General features: G+C 51.1%; 1 protein-coding gene across 2 annotated transcripts in view; it reads right to left on the bottom strand.

Moving 5' to 3' along the window:
- Positions 1 to 20272, bottom strand: part of SNX29 (sorting nexin 29) — a 600629-nt gene that overhangs the window by 453350 nt on the left and 127007 nt on the right. For both annotated transcript variants that reach the window (XM_027527872.1, XM_027527873.1), the window contains 2 exons: positions 9620 to 9683; positions 7075 to 7203 (listed from right to left, as the gene is read on the bottom strand). In XM_027527872.1, the coding sequence (XP_027383673.1) occupies positions 7075 to 7203; positions 9620 to 9683 (193 nt within the window). The remainder of the gene's footprint in view (positions 1 to 7074; positions 7204 to 9619; positions 9684 to 20272) is intronic.

The raw sequence follows: 20272 nt of genomic DNA on the forward strand, positions 1-20272 counted from the left end.
GATTTATGCCTAGCGATGCCCAGGGCCCCTCTTGTCACCATGCGAGAAGATCAGGACTGAGAATGAAGCTACAACCAAGGAAAAGAAGGGGAGATAGAGAAGGATATGGATCCCGCATGACACCCCCCAGGGTCCCTGGGTCCAGCTGGGCAGAGCGCTAGCTCTTCTCCAAATTTATCAGCTACACAAGCCAATCAAGGACACCTCTTCACAAGCCAGTTTCTGGTGGGTTTCCATCACTTCACACTAGAAGTTCTCACCCCTCCTCTCCCTGCGAAGTTGTGGTACAAGCTTTACCCTGAGACTGTCTCCCTCGTGGTGGTAAAACGGCCACAGCAGTTCCAGCCTCTGTACCTCACAGCACGTGTTCCAAAGGGAGCCACTCCCGCCATCCAACAAGCAAAGGACCGTCTTCCTCCAAAGCCCTAGCAAACCTCAACCACATCTCCATGGCCAGAATTAGACCTCACGCTCACCTCCTGAACTAAATCCAAGTTGGGTCAACCCATTACTGGAACCAATCATTTCGGAAAGGAGATGGAATTATCTTGACCAGATTAGACAGATCACAGCTGATGCCTTGGTGCTTGGGAGAGTTTAATCCCTACAACCAACCAAGAGGGAAAAAATTTTTTTAAACCAAGCCATGTATGGATGTGAGAGTTGTACTATAAAGAAAGCTGAGCGCTGAAGAATTGATGCTTTTGAACTGTGGTGTTGGAGAAGGCTCTTGAGAGTCCCTCGGACTGCAAGGAGATCCAACCAGTCTGTCCTAAAGGACATCAGTCCTGAGTGTTCATTGGAAGGACTGATGATGAAGCTGAAACTGCTATACTTTGGTCACCTGATGTGAAGAACTGACTCATTGGAAAAGACCCTGATGCTGGGAAAGATTGAAGGTGGGAGGAGAAGGGGATGACAGAGGATAAGATGGTAGGATGGCATCACCGACTCAACGGACAGGACTTTGGGTAAACTCTGGGAATTGGTGATGGACGGGGAGGCCTGGCGTGCTGCGATTCATGGGGTCGCAAAGAGTCGGACACGACTGAGCGACTGAACTGAACTGAACTGATGGCTGATTCTCTAGCGTGGGAAAAATAAAAGGGGTAGCTTTTCAGGAAATGATGCTACAGCAACTCTTCAGTGGGGGAGCCCCACCCTCAGCTCCTTCCCAACTCTCAGGCTGCAGCCACAGGCATTTAGAATCAGGCAGCAACGCAAACGCTAATCTTCTGAAAGACACACAAAAACTGGACTCTGGTCTCCACTCATTCTGACTGCAGTTTTGCTTTACATAATGGGTTTGAAACAGTTCCGGAACATGTTTCTTTAATGACATAGAACTGAACATCAAAATGGACAATCACCAAGGACCACCCGTGTAAGCACAGGGAAGTCTACTCAGGGCCATGTGGCAGCCTGGATTGGGGTGGGGGGGGGGGGAGGGGGTTGGGGGAGAATGGATACATGTATATGTATGGCTGTGTCCCTTCGCTGTTTACTTGAAATTACCACAACATGGTTAATTGGCTATATCCCCAATACAAAATAAACAGTGCAAAGTTTGAAGAAAAAGATTACAATGACCTAAATATATATTAATAAAATGCTAATGCCATAAGAAAGAAAACAACAGAACTGAAGGATGGGACATCATGAAAGAATGAGAAAGGAAGTCTCCCTTTTTCAGTCTCATGTATGACTCTGCCCTTCTGGCTTCGGGACTTGAGTTCTCATTCCCACGACTCTGCCAGCACATGGGTTTGCTCTCGAGGGACTGCTCACAGCCCAATCATGGTGGCCACGGGATGGAACAAGCTGACTGTCCAGGCCGGTGACATCTGCCGTGCTCTGGAGCCCAGTGGGGCAGTGGTGGGGTTATTCCTGCCAAAGCACCAGGACAGAATGGAGAGGAGAAGACCCAGCCAAGGAAGACTGGGGTAGTGCTGTCCCAGGGTAGGTGTGACAGGCAGCCTCCAGGGTGGCCCCCAAGACCCCTGCTTCTTGGTGTTGACATCCACGTGTAGACCCCTTCCACGCTGAACCAGGCATGAGCTGCGTGACAACAGAATACGGCAGATGTGATCGTCTGTCATTTCCGGCATTAGGTCACAAAAGTCACAGTGGCTTCCACGTTGGGTGTGTTCCCTTGCTCTTGGGTTACTTGCCCCGGGAAGCCAGCTGCCAGGTTGTAAGCAACCCTACAGAGCAGTCCACATGGCAGGGAACCAAAGCCTCCTGCCAACAGCCACGCGAGTGAGCTCTGAAGTGCACCCTCCACCGCAGTCAAGCCTTCAGATGACCGCAGCTCTGGTTAACGCTTGACCACAACCTTATGAGAAACCCTGAGCCATTCCCACATTCCCAACTCCTCAACATTCCCTGTTTTAAGCTGTCGAGTTTGGAGATCATTTGTTACACAGCCGGGGGTATCTAAAAACAAAAAAAAGCAGAGCCCGGGACCTTCCTGGTGTTCCAGTGGTTAAGAAACCACCGTACAACGCAGGAGACGCCAGTTCGATCCCTGGTTGGGGAACTAAGATCCCACACTCTGTGGAGCAACCAAGCCTGTGTGTCACGACTACGAGCCGGCGCTCCACAACTAGAGAGTCCGTGCACCACGGCGAAAGGGCCCACGTGACACAACAAAGCTCCCTCGGGCCACAGCTAAGACCTGATGCGCCAAACAAACAAATAAATAAATAGGGCAGCAACAGAAACGCCCCGACAACCCTGGCCACTTGCATCCCTCAAAGGTACTTCCACTCAGTTACTGTGAGTTTTCTTTCTGCTCACACCTATGTCACAGGTAGAGCTTTTTTTTTTTAACTGAAGTATATACAGTGGATTTACAATGTTGTATTAGTTTCTGCTATGCAGCAAAGTGATTCAGTTATACACATACACACACACACATATATACACACACACATTCCTCTTCATGTTCTTTTCCATTTCCCATCCTGTTTATCACAGGATATGGGATATAGTTCCCTGTGCTTAAACACTAAGACCTCGTTGAGCTTGAGATTTCTTACTTCCACAGGAAGTAAGGCAATCCATCATCTAGGGAGGGAGACTGACTCATCCTGAACCGCTACTGATCACAAGGACTCCCCCTGGGAAGGCGCAGACGCTTGGCGCCACAAGGGCACTGGGCTGCTTATATGACCTCGCTCTTTGTTGAGCCGTGATGGCGTGAAAGGAAAGCCATTAATTTTGAGCAAAATGAATGTGTAATAAGACGCTTCATTTGCTCAGGGATGCTCCCATTTCACAACTCTGTACTCAGGGCCAGGAAGACACACACACTCCCGAACACGCTTCTCAGCAACACAGCAAAAATAATTTCATTGTCCTGTGTCTGAAATAGCCTAATTCTTAATTCTTTCTGCACCACTGCTGTTAAAATACAACTTTTGATTAGGCAAGGTTTCTTAGTAATAATACAATTACTATCTTAGAGAAAAATGATAATGATAGGTAATGTGTTTGAGCATTTATGAAGCCCATTCATGGAGCTGATATATGGTCTCTCATTTTATCATCTAACTACTCTATGGGGTAGAGTTCTCTTCATTTTATAGCCAAGGAAACAGAGACAGTTAAGTGACTTGCTCAAGGTCACACAGCTAATAAGCAGCAAAGCCATGAATGGACCCCCAGGATCCAACGCCAGAATCGGTACCACCAACCACTAGGCTAAACTACCTGCATTATGAAACCTGCCACCTGGACACACGGGGACACACGGGGACCTGGAACAGGGCTGCGCTGGTGCAGCTGTGCGGGCCCCGCCCCCAGCCCTGACCCTCCACACCCTGCCTGTGACCCATGGATGACAGCACCCCCGGGCCATCAACCACAGCTGACCACGGGGACGCGCCATCTGACAACACGGACAGCCGCTCCTCCTGCAGCCAGAAGCAAGGAGAAACTTCTGACAGCTGGCAGGAGTCCGTCTGCAATGTCAGCAGTCGAGTCTTTCAAAACACGTCCCGCTGCTCCATCCACTTTCGTGCCGTTTTCTCCTGAAGTGTTTGCCCACTTTATCCAAGTTCCTTCTACCTGCAAACTGCAGACCTTCAGGCACCTTAAACCTTCAGCTGTCTGTGTGTTCAGTCACTAAAGTTGTGTTCAACTCCTCTGTGACCCCGGGGACTGCAGCCCGCCAGGCTCCTCTGTCCATGGGATTCCCAGCTAAGAATACTGGGGTGGGTTTGCCATTTTCTCCTCCAGGGGATCTTCCTGAATCAGGGATCAAACCCACGTCTCCTGCACTTGCAGGCAGATTTCTTACCCCTGAGCCACCAGGGAAGCCCAAACTCTCAGCCACCCCATTGTTTACCTGGGAAACCAGATTACAGAATAGCGTGGTTAAGAAGTTACCTTTTTCTAGTTCATTCATGGGCTAAAGAAAATTTATCCCAAAATTATCATATACTCAAAACACATTTACTGTAAAACACACTCCAATCACTCGCCGCTGCCTTACGGACTTTCACACACTTTCCTCAGTGGGCCCTCTCAAGGGGATAAGACCATCCTGTCCATTTCATAAATGAACAAACACACGCCTGTGAAAGTGAAGCGGTTCAGACCCAACACCCAATTTGCAAGCCATGGAGCAGCAACTCGAGGCTGAGCTGGCTCCTGACACAATAAAAAATAATAAAGGATGGAAGTCTGTCTGTCTTCAATGATTCAGAACCCAGGTCTCCACAGACTACAGTCTTTATTGAGAACATAGAACACAATCGCACCACAGAACCCTGGCATGGCCAGGTAAGACGGGGGCCAGGTGAGAAGATGCCGTATCAGGCACCTGGGACTTGTTTCTGATGCTCGGGATGTGTCACTTTCAAACGTGAATGCAGGAGAGAAGTTCAAATTGAAATTAAACACAGGGGGACTTCCCAGTGGTCCAGTGGTTAAGAAACTGCCTTCCAAGGCAGGGGACCCAGCTGTGGAGCAACTAAGCCCGTGTGCCACGCTACTCAGCTACACGCCACAATGAGGACCCAGCACAGCCAAAAAATACATAAATGTGGGATCACGCTGCCAACTTCCCGTTACATATACATAACAATTACATTCGTGTCACTCACAACAGCTGATGGCGCGGGGATGGTAATGCTGCCGCGGTCGAGCTTCCTTAACCCTGGGCTCCCGCACCCTACCCCCTCCACAAGATAGATGCATCTCCCGGTCTATTTTAAAGCCTTCAAGAATCCATATAGTCAAAGCCATGGTTTTTCCAACAGTCATGTAAAGATGTGAAACTTGGACCATGAACAAGGCTGAGCACCAAAGAATTGATGCTTTCAAACTGTGGCATTGGAGAAGACTCTTGAGAGTCCCCTGGCCTGCAAGGGGATCAGGCCAAGTCAATCTTGAAGGAAATCAACCCTGAATATTCATCGGAAGGGCTGAAGCTGAAGCTCCAATACGTGGGCCACCTGATGCAGAAAGCCGACTCACTGGAAAAGACCCTGATGCTGGGGAAGATTGAAGGCAGGAGGAAAAGGTGATGACAGAGAATGAGACGGCTGGATGGCATCATTGACTCAGTGGAGTTCAGCAAACTTTGGGAGATGGTGAAGGACAGGGAAGCCTGGTGTGCTATCGTCCATGGGGTCGTAAAAAGTCACACATGACTGAGTGACTGAACAACAACAAAAGAACAACCAGTTAAAGTGCTTATCTTACAAAAAATGGGGAAAAAACTGGAACAACTCAAATATCCAGCAATCTGAAATGGTTATTTCATATGGTGCATTGGCTCAATGAAATGCCACATCCAGGCACATAAACATGGTGACTATGAAGCTTTTACTATGGTAGAAGGACACAGCCCAGGAAGCGACGGGCTGGAGATTTCAAGTAGAGCCCATGAAAATATGTTTGCATGTGACAAATTCAGTAAAATCTCATTATGGCAGTTGGAGCTTGGGGATGGGCGGGGGGCGGGGGGGGGGGGGTGCGTTGCTTTACAGTTTTCTTTAATTAGATCTAAACAAAGTCATGGAAAAGAAAATAAGATAACTCAACTGTAAAGAGGTTCAACCATACTCTGAATCAGGGAAATGAAAACTATTTCGCCAGCCCTGCTTTTACCTGGGATTTTATCAAAGACCCCCAAAGCTGGATCCGCCAGAGGCAGGGGTGTGCTGGGGGAGACCCAGCCCTTGTTAAAGGCAGGTTGACGACCCTTATCCAACTCAGAAAGCACTGTGGGGACTTCCCTGGTGCTCCAGTGGCTAAGACTCCACACTCCCAATGCCGGGGGCCCAGGTTCAGTCCCTGGGCAGGGAACTAGACCCCGCAGGCCGCTACTAAGAGTTCACACACCACAACTAAGATCAAAGATCCTATGCCACAACTAAGACCGGAGCAGCCAAATAAGTTAAACAAATAAATAATAATAAAAGGAAAGAAAAACACAGGGCTTTGACCTCGCAATTCCACTTCCAGGAACTTTTCTGGCAAATACACTCATACGAGGACACAATGACAACTGCAAAGATAATCAGAAGCAGCAAAGGGCTAGAAATGACTCAGACACCTGGCTGCTGGCACCTCGGCCAAATGAGCCCTGCTGTGGGTAGACGGTGGGGTATCAGCAGGCAGGTCTGTGCACCCAGCGCAGGACGGTCTCTAAGCTGCGGAGGGAGGAGGGTGCAGGATACGGGACCACTTGTATCAAGGAAGAAAGAGAGGAGAGGAGGGAGATGGGAAGAAGAGAAAGTTCATGTATCGGAATGTTCGCATCTGCTCGAGTACACAGGGGCATCTCTAGGAGGTGACGCTGCCCACCCTCCAGGGGTGAGCTGGCAATTGCAGAGTTTAACCATTCATGACTTTTGTATTTTGAACCATGTGCATGTATACTATTTAATACTTACTCAATATTTAATAAGTTAAAATTTCAGCTATGTAAGTGTTGTTTCCATTGGTCACTTTAAATTAGTAAGTACTGATGAAAAGTGTGCTTGGGGGCTGGCCAGCGCCTCCCCCAGCCCCTCCACCCCCTACCTCGTCAGCGCCTCCCCCAGCCCCTCCGCCCCCTACCTCGCCAGTGCCTGGACCTTCGTAACATGCCGCTCCTCCTGTTCGGCCACCTTCCGCTTCAAGGTGTCGACCTCCTGGCGGAGCGCGGCTGAGTGCTCCATCTCTCCGTCAAGCAGGTTCCGCAGCGACCTGGGAGGAGGAGGAGATCCCACCTGTTCAGAGGCTGCCAACCCGGGGTTCACAGAGTCAAGTCCTAGTTCATTCATCTTCCATAAGGCTCTGCAGAAACCGCAGTTCACGTCCATCTCGTACAAACTGCTTTGAGGAGCTACCCAGTTCTGCTCAAGAGTCTCTGCGTCGTAATTAGGATGAGCCCTGGGGAACCACCGGAGGCCTGACTCTGAGAGCTTGTGGGTTTGGTGGTTTAAACCAAGGGAAAACAATGAGTTGAGCCAATCCCAGGCACGCCCCCTCCCAGACATCCCACACTGAGGTGTGCGTGCTCAACCGGGACGTCTCGGCCCAGCTACACTACGTATGAGATTTAACAAAGGAAGGGCTGGCAGGACAGGCCAAAAAAGACCACCTGAGCCACAAACACAGAAGACAGGCTCCAGTTATCTGATGGACGACGGGAGTCTCATTTCTCCTTTGCCCACAATCTCACAAAACGCCCTTCACCCTTGCTCCGTCGCCACCTCCAGGTTAAACAAGCATACAGGCTGTCTTACGGAGATGGATAACCTGACATTGCATGAGTGTGCTTTGTACTGTATCTGGAGATGGATAACCTGACATTGCCGTGAGTGTGCTTTGTACTGTATCTGGAGATGGATAACCTGACATTGCCGTGAGTGTGCTTTGTACTGTATCTGGAGCACGCTCACCCTGCAAACACGCTCGCTTGAACGCCTGTCACCTTTGGTCTTGAATAGCAGAGAAGACAGCAGCTCTTCCAGAAATAACCACAAGTTACCACCTAGAATTGAGCCAAGCAGGGTTCTAATGACCAGCTACGGACCTCAAATGGCTATTTCCCGAAAACATTTACTAACTTTGGTGCAGCTGCATCCTAAATCTAGAGGACACTTGCCATGAGGCACCAGACCACAAGCAGCAGTGTCTGAACCACCCCACCTCCACTGCTCCCTGAAGCCCCGCTCCAAAAACAAACACGGCGTGTCTCAACACTGCTTGAAAGTTTTGAAAAAATTCCCTCTTGGGGCCTGGAAACTACCCCCCCAACACAAACTGGGTGTGATTTCTTTTTCTCTTGATGGGAAGGAGAAGAAATGACCCAACAGTGACTATTGTTCTCTACAAAGTAACACAAAACCTGTGGCTTTTTCTAAGATAACGGCCCCAGCTGCAAAAAGGAAAAAGCACCCTACAAAGTCCACAGCCTGTCACTGAGATTTACTTTCACTGGAAAAATCACACTGTCTGAGGATTCCTTTTTAAAAACACTTGTTTTTCCAAATCACGTTTGTTCGCTCTTGTATGTTTCCATAAAGGGTGAGGGAGAAGCTTGTCAAACAGGGCCCAAAGCAAGTTTTAAAAAGGAGAATCAGAATGCACATCCCCAGGGACACAATTCCTGCTCAAGGGCAAGCATAAGAGGGCGGCATGAGCGTGCACACACGTGTGCACGCACACACACACCTACTCACTGACCCCCAGGCCGGCAGACGTGTGCTCACAGAGGCTCTGCAGATAACCGCAGGCAGATCCCTCTACTGACCAGCTTGTAGCCCAGACGAGGTCCCGGCACTGAAGTGGTTCACGTTTGGGCAGCTAGACAGAGGCAACACAGCTAACAGCTGTCTGGTATCCAGCCCTGGTTTCAACAGGGAATCAAAATGAATAAAACCCTTTGGCTTCTCAGTGTCTGCAACAGGGCTTTGGGGAAAATCAAAAGACTCCATACACCGTCTTACTATAGGTATCCCCCATTCGAGAAAATGTTAAGTACGCTAGTGCTTGGAACGTGGTGGACAGAACCTCAATGAAAGGTTACCCGCTGCTTAAAGGGGGCTCAGGGTGACAGCTGTGAGGATGGAGCTTCATTTTGAGGCAAAGAAAATGTTCTAAAATTGACTGTGGTGAGATGGTTGCACATATCTGAAAACCACTGAATACTAAAGTTTTATGTTTTATATGATATTTAAATTATATAATCTATGAATTATATGACATGTGAATTATATCTCAAAGGCTATTTAAAAAAAAAAGAATTAAAAAATTAAAAAGACTGCTTTACAAATTCTCAGTTTGTTCTAAGATAGTGCATGATCATTTCATTCCCTGTTAACACTCAAGCCACATTACATATACTAAAGTGGTACATCCCAGAATGGATACACGCATATATACAGCTGAGTCCCTTTGCTGTTCACCAGAAGCTATCACAACACTGTCAGTTGGTTCTACTCCATCATAAAATAAAAAGTTGAAAAATAAAGTAGTACATCTCAGAACAAAAAATCAGAAATCACTGGTCACAATTCTTCCCCTGAAGCAAAACTTCCTTCACGGTGATCTTCTCTCTGCCCCAGAGGTAGGATTTCCATGAAGGAGCGACCCCTCCAGCCCCAGCGCTGGATACCTGTTCTCTTCCTCCAGCTCGTCTTTCCTGTTCATCATGGCCACGATGGCTTGTCGCAGGTCACCTAAGGGAAGAAAGCCAAGTGCAAATTAACCGGCAGATCCTGCCTGCTACACCACCCCTCACCGGTCTGGATTATGTGCTATTTAGGGCCACTTGTCTAGACGAGTTCCCTTTTCCCTTTCAAAAATAATTCCTATACAGTCTAGGAGATCCAGTGGGCTCAGTCAATCACTCTTACTAACCACACAGAATCCAAAGGCAGGGCAGGATGAGAATAAATGTGGAGGCGTTTCCTTGGTGAACATAACCAGCTAACCAGCCACTAAGGAATTACAGAGTGATGACTTCTGAGTGTTTTTCCAAGTCCCTGCTAAGCGGACGGCGTCTGCTTTGAATACTGATCTATTCCCAGTTAGAGCCAGTTATCAACCACCGGTCAGACAGCAGATTTCATGAAACTGACTTCATGCTCCTGCGTGTGCAGTCATGTCCGACTCTTTGTGACCCCGTGGACTGCAGCTCACCAGGCTACTCTGTCCATGGGATTCTCCAGGCAAGTATACTAGAATGGTTTGCCATTTCTTCCTCCAGGGGATCTTTCTGATCCAGGGGATATTCCTGACCCAGGGGTCGAACCCACATCTCCTGCATCGGCAGGCAGATTCTTTACCACTGAGCCACATGGGAAGCCCAAGTGACTCCATACTGACACAGACATACTCCAGATTACTGAGAGATCTGGTCTTCTTGCGCTGACTCCCATATACTGTGAAGAGGGACAGGGGCCCCTCCAACACACAGTTGATAATTACTTGCAGGAGCAGCTCTCCTGACATCTTCAATGTGGGACAGCAATTCAGTGATAGAGAATCTCGCCTTTAAATTCAATGAGCATCCAAGGTTTCCACCTACAGCAAGCTTACCTGTTGTCACTGTCCACCCACAGTGGACTGTTTACAACACTCAGATCTCAGGCCCAGGAACTTGTGAATTTCCCCCGGAAAGCCAGTTTTATTTTTTTTCCCCTAACCAATCCTCTTAGAACTGGCTGCAAGAAGCTCACAGCCAAAGTCACACATCCAGCGCAGCCACTCGGCCATGCAGCCACCACAACATGCCCTAACCCTCCCTCTGATCACCAAACTGCCTTTCTACCTGGGGCCAACTTACATATGACCCGTTTCACTCTATTTTTTAAACTGTTTTAATATGCTGCTTCAAGTCCTCTTTTGGAAAGAAGTATGGTGTGTTGGTACCTCTTTTTAGCTAAAATTCAAGCTCTTCTACTTGTCAAGCTCTGTTCAAAGCCCATTATCTCGTTTACTCCTTTACACACACCTAAGAAACACTACCCCACGTTGTTGGGGTACAAATGAATTGGAAGGAGGAAGAAATGGGGGAGGATGAGGACAAGATAAATAGGTGGTCCCTCTGTCCCATTATACTCAGGATACCTAGGCAGAAAGAGGCCCAAAGACGTTGAGGCGAGAAATGGGTCCCAGGACACACGCTGTCCACAGGCGGCCACAGAGGGGGCAGAAGCCCACCATCCAGGTCTCAGAGGAAGGAAGGGAAGAATGAGGAATCACGAGGGCTCCTGCTCAGCCTTTGGGTCAAAAAATAGGCCCTCCCCTGTCTTTTCTGACCCAGAACAGCCACGTCAGCATCACAAGGACACAGCTAGGAGGTCGAGGCCTGGCTTCCCCATCATACCTGTGACGGTGTGAAACCCGCGAGTCACATGGTGAGAAACCAGGCCATCTAAGGTGCTGGTGAGGAGGAGGGTCTGAGGTGTCCCTCTCCTGGGGTCAACTAAGGTGTTGCCAAAGAAAATTTGAAATTCACTGGGTTGACACAAACTTACTGAGCACCTACAAGGTCCAAGAGCTGCTCCTGGCGCTGTGAGTAAAGAAGGAATAGAGAAAACCAAAGTCTCTGCCTGCAGGAGGCAGGGCCCCCTCCCTAGGAGGGGAGACACGCCAACCAACATGGAACAGATGGGACAACGAGACACGCTGGGAGGAAAGCCAGGTGGGGTGCAAGGACAGGTGGTGGGGAGGGTGTCATTTTGTGGGCTGTGCTGGGAAGGCCTCTCTGGGGGCCCCAAGGCAGAGAGGGAGCCAGTGAGCTGCTGGATGCATGTGGCACAAGGCACATGCAAAGGCCCGGGGGCAGGCGCGAGCCGGGCCACACGAGGAAGGCAGGGTGAGCCAGGAAGGGCCATGTGGCCCAGCCCTCAGGGAGCTTGGAGACTCGAGGATCTGATGACAACTCCAGTGCCCACCAGGCAAGCGCCCCGGGTACACAGTCTTGCTGGTGTCACAGAATCACTCTCCGGGAAGTGGTCTCCCAGTCCCTTCTACAGGCCTTTAATCAGGCTCAGAGTGAAGATGTAAAGTCACAGCTGGCGTCCAAATTTGTCCAACTCCAATCTCTGCATGTGACCCAGGAACCAGTGGTAATCATCACCACTCACTTGCAGTGATTAAGAACTACTATTTCATCAAAATATCACAGGGATATTAAGGCAGAAGAACCTGAGATGTCATGAAATAAGCTGTGCAACCATGCACCTTTCCATGTCAGAGCCAGGATGGAAGCCAAGGTGTTCTACCAGCAGGGGAGGAGACCCCGGTCCCATGGGACGTGGTATGCTGTGTCCACAACCAGGGCCGCTGATGCTGGGGAAGACAGAAGGCAAAAGGAGAAAAGGGCAGCAGAGGATGAGATGGTTGGGTAGTATCACCAAGTCAGTGGACGTGAACTTGGGCAAACTTTGGAAGATAGTGAGGGGCTGGGAGGCCTGGTGCGCTGCAGTCCATGGGGTCACAGAGTCAGACAGACTGAGCAACTGAACATCAACAGCACAAGCATCTGCTGAGCACCTGCCTGCTGGCTACAAGGCCCCTTCCCAAGGAGAGAGCCGGGCTCCCGACTCACCTAAGGGAGGAGTGTCCTTAACAGAGCATTTCTCAATGGAGGACAGACACACACAGTCACACGCGCCCCCGAGGAGACAGTCTGTCTGACTGCATGCTGAACATGACCAGGTAACAAGGGCCCTGGTTCTCAGCCTTGTACCAGGGTCTAGCCTCTCTGAGCCTTTCTCTGGGGGAACAGCACCCGCCTTTCCACCTCCCTGGAGCACTGTAACCTTCAGAGGAGAAACGAGGCAAGGTGGCGCTGGGTGAAGACACTGCCTCTCACAGGTGGCAGCAGAGAGCACTAACGATTTAGAAGAACTTGACATGACGCTAGATTTCACACTTTTATGGTAACTTAAAACACTGGTAAATCTGTAAAACTAAAAACAAGCCGGTAGTCTAATTCCGTGACACCATAGCCATGGGGGGGGGGGGGGGGGGCGGCGGGGAGAAATCAAGACTTAATACGTCACTGAAGACCAGCTGAGTGATATCTCTTGGGCTCTTATCTTCAAGAAACCCAGAGCAGGGGGCAAGGCTGCAGCCAGGTGCTGGAGACCTAGGCTCAGGAAGCTGCTCCTTCACTCCAAGGCTTGTGTGACATCTGCGTCTTCTTACAAGGACTTCTTCTGGAGGGCTCAGCTGCCCCACGCTTCTTATAGAAGCAAAGACCTGGATATGTTGTTGTTCATCGTTGCAACATGAGGTTAGACGTGATATCTCACACCAACTATTTTATAAAGCAGTTTCAGGTTCACAGCAAAATCAGGAGGAAGGTACAGAGGTCCCCCCATCTACCAGCAGCCCCTGCTCACGCACAGCCTCCCTCATTACCGACACCCACCATCAGAGCCAGACGTTTGTTACAAATGACGAAGCCACACTGACACACCACAGTCACCAGTCACATCAGCTTCGCCAGTGGGGTTGCATGTTCCCTGGGTCTGGATGTCCGCACGACGACATGAATCCACCACGACGGGATCGTCACAGTGTCACTGCTCTAAACGTCCTCTGTGCTCCGCCCGCTCATCGCCCTCCCCACCAAGCCCTGCTGAAATCTCTTGATCAAAGGGATCACGCCAGCCTTCTCATCTGCTGAGTGTGCCACGTGCCCGCCTGATTTACACGTGCCCTGGATACAAGTGGGATGAGAGCTCAGCAGGGCACATGCGCCTGGTGCAGACATGCCCACGGCCAGGGCGCCTGGCACCCTGGACCCAGCAGGGCAGAAGGCTCGGGTTCCGGGGCCCTTGGTCCCTCCCGTGCCAGGCTTCTCCTAGAGGGAGCGGCTCGCCACCCACAGGCACGATCCTTATGCTGAGATGTGGGTGTCGCGCCCCCGCCTGGCGTCACCAACCCCTTTACCTGGCCTCACCTGCGGCCAGCCACCCGCCTGGGCCAGCAGCCTCTGAGCCAGCCTCCCTAAGGACGCTCTTCAGTGATGGGGCTGCACTGTTTTGTTCCTCCCCACAAATGTGAGCGCCTCTCCCTAAATAAGACGCAAGCCCAACGGAGTTTTCCATTGTGCTGAGAACGCTTCACCCAAGATCTCCCTCCTCACGGATGTTAATGGCCATGTCTGAGCACAATGTCATCAAACACCAGGGCTCTGAAGCTGACCCGTCTGGCTGGCCTGAAGCCTGACACCCAGAGCATCTCCCTACTCCCTCCTGCCCCAGCCCCTGACAACCACCCTTCCACTCTCTGTGTCTCAGAGTTCGACCACTGGATTCCTCACATAAGTGGAATTATGCGGTGTTTCTCCTTCTGGATCCAGCTTATCTTACTTAACTTAATGTCCTCCAGGTTCATCCATGTCATCACCTGTGGTAGGAATACCTTCCTTTTTAAGGCTGAATAACATTCCAACGCATTGTTGTTTCATGAATTTCCTCGTGTTCACCACCACCCCCTCATCCTGATCTGATGAAACTCATCTATTCAGGCCAGGATGAAAAAGACACCTCAACCAAGAAGCCCACCATGATTCCCCTACCCCGCAGCAAGCTGCAGAGTGTGCAACAGCTAACTGCCTCTGTCTCTTGCAATCACCTCACAACTTCAAGGTACACAGCATGCCATGCATCTGGGGTCCCCAGAGCTCTCACACGCCAGGCGCTTGAGCATGTGTGTGCACGCTCAGCCACTCAGTCATGTCTTGACTCTCTGCGACCCCCTGGACTATAGCTCACCAGGCTCCTCTGTCCATGGGATTGTCCAGGCAAGAATACTGGAGTGGGCTGCCATTTCCTTCTCCAGGGGATCTTCCCGACCCAGGGATTAAACCCGTATCTCCTGCCCTGGCAGGTGCATTCTTTACCACATGCGAGGCCCACCAGGCGCTTGGTCAAGGTTTATGGGAAGTAAGTGACACAGAGAGATGATTTCTACCTGAGCACAACACCACTGAAATGGAGAACAAAGGTACCAGCTGTCATGTGGTGGGCACGCCTTCATCTAATGACACAAGGGCTGAAGCCTCGTTTCATTTCTCACCTGATGAGGATGCTCAGGAACACAGAGCAGGGACCCACGTGGGACAAGCCAAGCTGCCTGCAGGGCCCCAAGTCACCTTCCAAACCCTAAGGACAAAGATTGTGGATACTGTCCTGCGCAGGTCCAAGAGCTGGAGAGAGAGAAAGGGCTTCACCGGGGACCTGTCGGGGGCAAGAAGGTCAGGTGGAGGGGGCGGTGGTTCCAATAGCTTCCATTCCAACCACAGGAGCAGGACCCATGGAAGGTTGCTACTGCCAGACCCTGGGGCTGGGGAGATCTGTGTTCAAGCCCCAGCTCAGCCATCAAACTGCTGGGTAACCTGGAGCGGGGTTCTAGCTCCGCAAAATACAAAAGAGGAATTCCCTGCAGGATGTAAGACTAAATTAAAGCTCCCTGGGGTTACTCCGCACCACAGCCATTGCAAGGAGGTGGTTCAGGGTCCTGGCTTTCAGAGCACGATCTCTAGAGTCAGGTCCCAGGTTCAAATTCTGCCTCGGTCGCTGGGGAACCTTGGGCAAGTTACCTACCCTCTCTGAGCATTGACTCCTTTATCTATAAATGGGATCTTTTCGGTCGCTACCTCACACAAGCATTATAACGACTCGACGCCCAGCACACAGAAAGCCTCTGATAAACGTTACTGATCACCATAAATGAGCGCCCGTCCCTCCCACGGCAGGGACGGGGGCAAGGCAGCAGGGGCTGCCCAAGCACAGCTGGACTCAGCCGGGCACATGCTGAGGAGTTACAGGGTTTACTGAGCTCCCGCAGACCTCAACCCTGGGAATTGAAAAGGAATTTAAGTGGTCTATGCCCTAGGGCAACAGACTAGATAATAGACTTTTATGAGCCATCAAACCAGCTCAGCACGGGCAACATGGGAAATCAGACCTGGAGAGCGAGATGTCACTTAGAGGGGACCGCAGAAGTGAGGTCGGGGTGCTGGGCTTTTAGGCATGGCATATCCAGGTGGCTCAGTGGTGAAGAATCCACCTGCCAATGTAGGAGATGCGGGTTCTATCCCTGGATGGGGAAGATCCCCTGGCACAGGAAACGGCAACCCACTCCAGTATTCCTGCCTGGCAAATCCCGTGGACAGAGGAGCCTGACGGGCTACAGTCCATGGGATTGCAAAGAGTCAGACAAGACTGAGCAACTGACAACAAAGACAACGCGGCGATCCCAAACACGCCACTAGGAATCATGTGGCTAACATGTGTGCCGTCCGCGGGGGAAGAAAACTGGAGGAGGAAGGGTTTCCTAGGAGGACCTAGAAAACACGAATGCCCTTTGGGCAAAGAACAGCCACGACCAGCTGCAATGAGACATCTTGGCCACAGGTGCACTTTGCAGGGGCCACAACTGGTCCACACAGAAGCCACAGAGCAGGGGGATGAGCATCGCTGCTGAGCCACAACATCCTCCCATCATAACCCTTCCCTGCCTGGTCCTGCATGCTGTGTACCCCCAGACACAGGTCCTGTGTTGGCACCAACATCTAAATTTCAGAGGACACAAACACAGGTCCAGCAGGACTCTGATACTGTAAATATTTCAAAAAAGATTGTGTCCTTAGTCTTCCCTAAGTTGCCAAAACAGAACCCTCCTGGTGATGGTGAAAAAGGCAACAGCCTGAGAGCTGGTATCCTCTCCCAGCCTACCCGCACCCCCCCAAAAAAATCACTCTTTTGACAGGCTTCAACTTGACATGGGCATCCCAAGTGGCGCAGTGGTAAAGAATCCACCTGCCAATGCAGGAGACACAAGAGACCCGGGTTCAATCCCTGGTCAGAAAGATCCTCTGGAGAAGGAAACAGCAACCCACTCCAGTATTCTTGCCTGGAAAACTCCATGGACAGAGGAGCCTGATGGGCTTCAGTCTAAGGGGTCACAAAGAGTCAGACACAACTGAGCAAATGAACACATACACACAGCTTTATATGCATTCACTTTGCTGACTTTTCTGGGATGGGTAACGCCAAGGGGCTGATTCCCCTACATCATGTAAACAATCTTCTTTCTCCAAGCTCAGGCACACACATCAGCAGAAGTGCTGCCTAGCTTGTAATTTTCTCTCCTCTCCAGGCACCCACATCCCATGATTTGTTTGGTCTCTACCATGGTTATTCCTTTCATCTTTATTACCTGCCACGGCACGTTTTGAGGGACAGCAGCGCAGTCTTTCTGCACTGCAGCCTCTGCAGAGCCCAGCAGAGTCAGGGGCTCTCCCTCCTAAGGATGAAGGGCAAAGAATGATCTATTGAGAAATCGGTTTCATGCTTGGCTTCGAAGAACTGAAGAGCAAATCCAGTCAAAAACACGGGAGAAGGTTAACCAAGGGAAATCAGTCTGGGTTAATGAGCATTTGGAATCACTGCAGAAAGGATGGCTGTTTAGTCGCTCAGTCGTGTCTCTTTGCGACATCATGGACTGTAGCCCACCAGGCTCCTCTGTCCATGGGATTGTCCAGGCAAGAATACTGGAGTGGATTGCCATTTCCTTCTCCAGGGCATCTTCCTGACCCAGAGACCAAACCTGCATCTCCTGTATTGGCAGGCGAACTCTAACCACTGAGCCACTTGGAAAGCAAAAAGGACGAATTGGTTCATAAATGTTGCCGGGGAAGGGAAGCATTTTAGGAGCAAGAAACAAGGCTTAAATCTCTGTTGTTACTATATATCAATATAAAGTTCAAAAAGAGTAATTTAAATATGTGAAATGCAGCAATAAAAACAGTATAAATATGGAAACAAACATTTACGCCATCTTGCAGCAACAGCGGCCCATCTCAATGTGCAAGCGAAGAACAAGTCGATTAAGGAAATGATAGCTTTGTTTTTTTAACTTTTGTACCTTGAAGGCCAATCTGACAGAAAATTGGTCCACTGTGGAAACTAAGCTCTTCAAGGCAGCGAAGAGGCAGAGCAGGAGGAACACAGGTTTTCTAATCAAGCCCCAGATCCCACCGGTCTCCTGGGACCCTTCTCCCTCTCCATTCCCTCAGCTGGAAAAAAACCGGCGCTGGTACGGCCGGCCTCGTGGGACAGGGCGGGGCGCGGCACCAGTCTTCCTGGGTCACAGCCCTGCCGTCCGTCCGTCCTCAACCCGTCTGTCCTGCGGTCGTGCCGCAGCGGCAGAACTGAGCCGCAGGCATGCAGTCTGCGGGGCCGCACGGCCTAAACCACTGACCATCAGGCCTTTACAGAAAAGACGAGAAGGTCCCCAGGAGCTCCTGCCCCCGCTCCCCACCACAGCCTTCTCCTACGCGGGCCCTCTGCGGTTAGTGTGCGGCCCGCCAGACACGGCGTCGATGGTGGGGCCCAATGGCTGGAACCCAGACTGTTCATAGATGCAACACAGCCGGGACCCGCTGCTGTCTTAGACACTGCAGATCCCTCTTGCCTCTTTACCGGTCCCCTCGGCTTCACCTCCATCCCTCTGGCAGGCCTGGCTTGGCCCCTGCCCTACATCATCTTCTACCTACAACGGTTCTCCAGAGGTGACCCAGCAGAGGGCCTGGGCTGCACACGGGCTTGGCGCTCTGGGCATCCATAGGTTGAAGGTAGTGCTGAGACCCAGGGTGGCTGGCCAACTCTGATAGAGACTTCCACAAGTTTGGGATGGGCCGCCAGCTCTGATCAGGGATACAGGAGGATGGGAGCAGAGGCACCTGGCCCGAGCGCAAACAGTTCTAAATCACTCCACCAGGATCCGCCTGCTGAGAACTTAGCCAAGGACAGGGCGCTGGGCCAGGTGCAGGAGCCTGGCCAGGGACACGTGAGATGCAAGCCCCAGACAGAAGCCCAAAGAGATAAAGCCAATAAAGCCCCTCAGGGAGGGGCAAGACCACTCAGTGCAGAGAGAAGGCTGAGTTTCGGCCAAGTAGCTGGCATCAGAGATGTCACACATGCCCTGTGGCCTGACAATGGGACAAAGCCACAGGGGAACCCAGACTCTGAACAGAATCCCCATTGAGTGGGTGAACTCACCGCTGGCTGGCTTGATCTCTGGCCACACTAGTACTGCCAAGACAGCTCTCTGGGATCAGCCCAGCAGAGACTGAGCCGCCCCAGGAATGAGGCAGGCAGGAACCCAGCAACCAGGCCGCCGGGAGCCCCCATAACCTCCCCGCTGCGGTTCTCACCTTAGAGGTTCTGAGTTCCAGCCCAACAAGCCAAGGAGAGCTCGCGGCCCCTACTCTCCCCAAGCCCCACCGCACCTTGTCCATTCTCACCTCCATGAACGCTCCACCCATCAGAATGGACTCACCCTTCCGCAGGTGTGGCTGGCAGAGCCCTGCCCCCAAGCCTGTGGGGCCCCTGAGAGCAGGGACCCCTGGGCCCGGCACCCACAAGACTGGGAGAATGAACCCAAGGCCGGATGAATAAGTGGATCATTAATCAACGAGTGAGTGACTGACTCACGCCCTCTGCTAGAATCTGCCCCTCACCTCCTGGAACCCAGCACAGATGGGCCGGGCAGAAATGTCGAGCACATTTAATAATAAGTTCAAGGCTTCACTTAGTGGAACTAACTACCAGTTCACGGCTGCAATTTCCTGCCCCAGTGCAGGGGATTCAGACTTACTTTTTTCCAGTAGGTGCCTCATAAATGGATACACACAGGAAGGAAGAGATGGATTCTTATATATCGTGACCATGACCTGGAACTGGGCGAGCCTGCAAAACCACTCCCCCGCCTGTCGACACACGAACCCCCGACTTGAAACAGACGAGCAGAGCAGGGGCCAGCCACCAGAGGCCAAGCACCCGAATGGAAACCAAGACACTACAGGGACCTCTCCACTCACACAACGAGGGCAGGCGTCAGAGGCTGCTTGAAAGAGTGGCTTCAAGGGAGGGGAAGAGAGCCTTCCCACCTGCAGCCGACAGACCTTCCAGGAGGGAAACTGTCTTGAGATCAACTGATCTTTAATTCCCTTTTCAAGATTAAAGGGAGAAAACTGGATGGCTGTAGCTAGACATCTGGGCGTGTGCACACATGTGCAAGCGTACGCATGCGCTCGCTCCCATATACATAGATCTGGGTAATAATTCTTTGGCTTTATATAGCATCTTTTTTCAAAGACCTCAAAGAGCCTTTACAAACACTCCCCTGGGGCGCGTATGTGGTGATATTTAAAGAGAGGGCTCGTGAGGGCACATGCATAGAAATAAACAGTGAGTGCTCTTCTGTGGATATATACTTAACCTACACCGCCGTTCTC

Source organism: Bos indicus x Bos taurus, chromosome 25 (genome assembly GCF_003369695.1).
Source record: "Bos indicus x Bos taurus breed Angus x Brahman F1 hybrid chromosome 25, Bos_hybrid_MaternalHap_v2.0, whole genome shotgun sequence".
Taxonomy (NCBI): Eukaryota; Metazoa; Chordata; class Mammalia; order Artiodactyla; family Bovidae; genus Bos; species Bos indicus x Bos taurus.